This window comes from Epinephelus moara, chromosome 1, assembly GCF_006386435.1.
Source record: "Epinephelus moara isolate mb chromosome 1, YSFRI_EMoa_1.0, whole genome shotgun sequence".
Taxonomy (NCBI): domain Eukaryota; kingdom Metazoa; phylum Chordata; class Actinopteri; order Perciformes; family Serranidae; genus Epinephelus; species Epinephelus moara.
Window position 1 is genome coordinate 9,651,814 of NC_065506.1, and position 3,793 is coordinate 9,655,606.

The 3,793-nt window shown below is 39.2% G+C and overlaps 1 protein-coding gene across 1 annotated transcript in view; it reads right to left on the reverse strand.

The window, feature by feature from the left end:
• Positions 1-2,034: 2,034 nt before the first annotated feature.
• LOC126392846 (synapse-associated protein 1-like) overlaps positions 2,035-3,793 on the reverse strand; it is an 8,636-nt gene continuing 6,877 nt past the window's right edge. Inside the window, exons 7-9 of the mRNA XM_050048516.1 lie at positions 3,123-3,172; positions 2,846-3,002; positions 2,035-2,661 (exon numbers count right to left, since the gene is read on the reverse strand). Of these exons, the coding sequence (XP_049904473.1) occupies positions 2,531-2,661; positions 2,846-3,002; positions 3,123-3,172 (338 nt within the window). The 3' untranslated portion in view covers positions 2,035-2,530. The remainder of the gene's footprint in view (positions 2,662-2,845; positions 3,003-3,122; positions 3,173-3,793) is intronic.

The following is a 3,793-nucleotide window of genomic DNA, read 5'->3' on the forward strand; positions in this document are numbered from 1 at the left end:
ATACTTCTTGCAGAATATGAGCAGCTAGAGCTGCCCACGCCACAAAACGTCTCTTCAATGCATTACCAGTCATCATTTATAAGTTAACATTCATAAAGTTTAAATATTCATGTTAATGCATTTATTCAGCATCCCACTTGTATGTAGGTGGGCTATGTGAGCTCAATATGATGCTACAGAAATGTCACTGAACAACGATCTGTCGTTCTTTGAGGGGCAAGTAGCAGACATCCCTGTTACGTCTGCAGCATTGTGCTACATTCATATGGTGATGTAGTAATCTTAAAAAAAAGAGTTCCACATCATATTCTATGGTTGAACTGATAAGTGTCTTTTGCTCTTTGTGATCAACGCTTTGCTTAAACGCTCTGATCAATAACAAACAACACACCTTCTTTGTAGCATCTATGTCTTTCTCCATTACAACTCAAAGCTCATGAATACAAAGTTGAACAGCCTTGTGGGGGTCTCAAGCAGGCAGCTGAGCAGTACCCTGCAATGACAGTGAGTGGGCGAATGGGAAAAGTCGGGGATTCATGAGCATTTGGACGTTTGACAGGCTAACCCAGAACCTACCTGACACTTATATGAGTTGTTCAAAAAGATCTGTTTGTTCACTTTTGCACATAGATTCTATTTGATTAATTCATGTATACAGATGTATTTATTCATATATACATTTATTTATAATGTAACTAAGTACACATACTCAAGTACTGTACATAAGTACATGATTTGGATTTCCAGAAAATGAGCCTGGAAGATTTGCTTCTAAAGACTCGAGATGTTTGATAGAGTTCAGGAAGCCTCTTAAGGACAACCCCAACACTCAAAATGATCTTACTGTATCAGCTTGAAATGTGTAGGGAACAACTCATCAATGAGTAGAAAATGCACAGAGGGACAAGTTATGCACAGTTAAATCCTAGAGCCTCTTGAACATTTAATCATCCAAGCATGATAGAAGACAAAGTTTTAGATGCATTACACATACATGTTTTGGAAATAATCAAAGTTTGGCTGAATTGCTGAGGGTGAAGAATTATTATGTCTTCATACTGAATGTTATGACTGTTTTTTAACATGCTGTAACATGTTGTCCTTTGCAGTTTTGAATGCCATGTAGTATATTGGTGGCAATTTTAACGTTGACTTGTAATAAGCTTGTTTGTCTTAACAGAACACCAAAAGTGTTTATGAAAATATACATTTTTTTGTTAATTGATGACCTAATAATATATATATAATGGGTACAAATAACAACCCCTGAAAAAAGAAGCAAAAATATAAAGACAGAGATTTTATTTTTTCATTTCCCAATGGAATTGATAAAATAACACTACACATGGGTCAAAAAATGACTCTTTTTTGGTTTAATTGATGACACAATATAAAGGTCAGCTAGAGACCACTGCAGCAGAAACATTTCAACCATAATATAGTGATCCACAACCTAAAACAAATGTGTTCATTGTGTCTTCATTGTGATCTAAACTATAAATCTGTGAAGTTTTGTGACTGTATCTTGCACAGTTGCTGCACTATTGTGTTGACAAAATCTGTCCAGTGACAGACAGACATCTAAACACCTGGAAAAGTGCTCAAAACAGCTTCTGTGGTAGCTTGCTCTACAATGGGTGTCACCAGGACCACATTTTGCCATGATGCCAAACACACACACAAACACGCAAAAGGTGAAAACAAAACAACACTAATCTTCGCGATGTTGTCCTGGCTGGTAAAAACAACCTTACACAGAGTAAAAATAGCAACCCTGGGTCAAAACAAACCATTGTTTTGGGTGTGATTGGTGACCCAGTGGTTTTTATACCCATGGGTACTGGGTAAAGCCTGCTCAGCACTGGGTTGACCACTGCTAGTTTGGGTATCATGACGGACCCAAATTGGGTTAAAACTGACCCAGTATTTCAGCTGTAGAGAAACAAAGCGAAGCAGACCTGCACATAGGAGTTTATCAAAAAGCAAAATGTAAAATGAGAAACAGATGTAATGAAAAGGAAATGCAATTTGAAGTATAGTGTTAGAATCATCTTTATTTACATAAATGTTACTTTACATTTAACTTTACCGTACTTTTACTATACTAAGACTTTATTGTACAACCCACCAAAAAGCAGCAGTGGAAACACAGATTAAATTTCATGTCATTTCAAACAGGCCCCTTTGTTGTAAAATTCACTGCAGTTGTACTGGAGCGCCCTCTGGTGGCTTTTCCTTGTCAAAAAGAGACAGCATAAGGGAGAACAAGTAGATAAGAGTACTTTAGAAAGGAGCAATGAAGTAGTGCTTTACTAATACACCTGAACATACCCAGTGATGACAGCAGAGGTGTCACACTCTTGCTTTAATTGGACCTACACCTTCATTAGGAACAGGGGAATGTTTACAAGATAGTAATCACAGTTGGGTGGGCGGAGACTGTGGAAGTTCATCCCCTTGTGCATCACTGGTCACTGTTTCTCCATTCTGGGCCACATCACCGAACAGGAGACGGACACGCTGTGGTTGTCTAGCTGTCGGCAGCCTGGAGCATCTTCTCGATCTCTTGATCCCATTGGTCATCTTTGTTGTCGGACTCAGAGACCACCTCGTACTCCTGAAGCTCCTGCTGCAGCTCCTTTTCCCAGTCTGCTGATTCATCTGAATGTCACAGGACGATTATGAGCAAGACAGTTACTTACTCCACAATTTTACTTGATGCAATCACCTTGTGTTGTCTACTAACATCTAAATTGGCTGAATAAGTACAGTAAATACTTGGGATGTGAGCAACTAGGAGAAAACACTTAGCTGAAGAATCGGTAAAAACTGTCATAAAGCTAACCATCAGGAGAGGGGACGCTCTCCTTCTTATCCAGCACCAGCTGCTCAATCTCTTTCCTCAGGTCCTCATGGTTGATGGCGGTTGGGTCGAAAGCGTCACTCACAAACTCGGACACTCCGGGACTCGTTGACATCTCCTCCTCTTCCTCGTGAGGTGGCTAAAAGTCACACAGACAGGACAGAAAAAGAAAAAGACTGTAATTCTCTCCCAAGTTTCAGAATGATTGTTAAAATATTAAGCTATGCATACACACCCATCTTTATTTTAGTGCTCTTACCTCCTGTATGTCGCTGATGGAAACTGGTGGAGTTTTTGGTCTGACATTGTCTACGAAAAAGAACACAGTGCTATTAGTTTTCCATATGCAAAACACATGGTGATGCTTGCCAAACTCGTGGTTTTCCTCTAAAACCACAGCCCTGTCTGTGGTTAAGGGTAGTAGGTGTGTCATGCACAGCAATGACACACTGAACTGAAGACTTCAACCCTCCTACAGGGTATCTGCAGGTTTCAGTAAGTTAAATTTAAGACTTTTTAAGACCTTTTTAATGCCACCTTGAATGGAATTTAAGACCGAAAAAACTATAAATATAAGCGATGGTTGGGGGATCCCGCTGTACTATAACCAGTGCTTAATTTGTAAAATTAGAAGTGGGGGAACACTTTTTTAAGCAGCACCAGAGCCGCTTCACTGCGCAACTCCGAATGGAATGGTTGTGACATCTAGTGCTGTCACAGTACCAAACCCACGGTATGATACCAGTGAAAGTATCACGGTTCTGAGTAGTATCATGATACCACAGCAAAAATGAGGCAGATGTGCGTTTTGTCATTTATAAAAAGATAAATCACTTTTCTATAATACATCAATGATATTTCAATGGAATAAATTACTTATTGACTTATTCATAGAAAAACAGCATCAATAAGTGATGAACATAGGGGGGG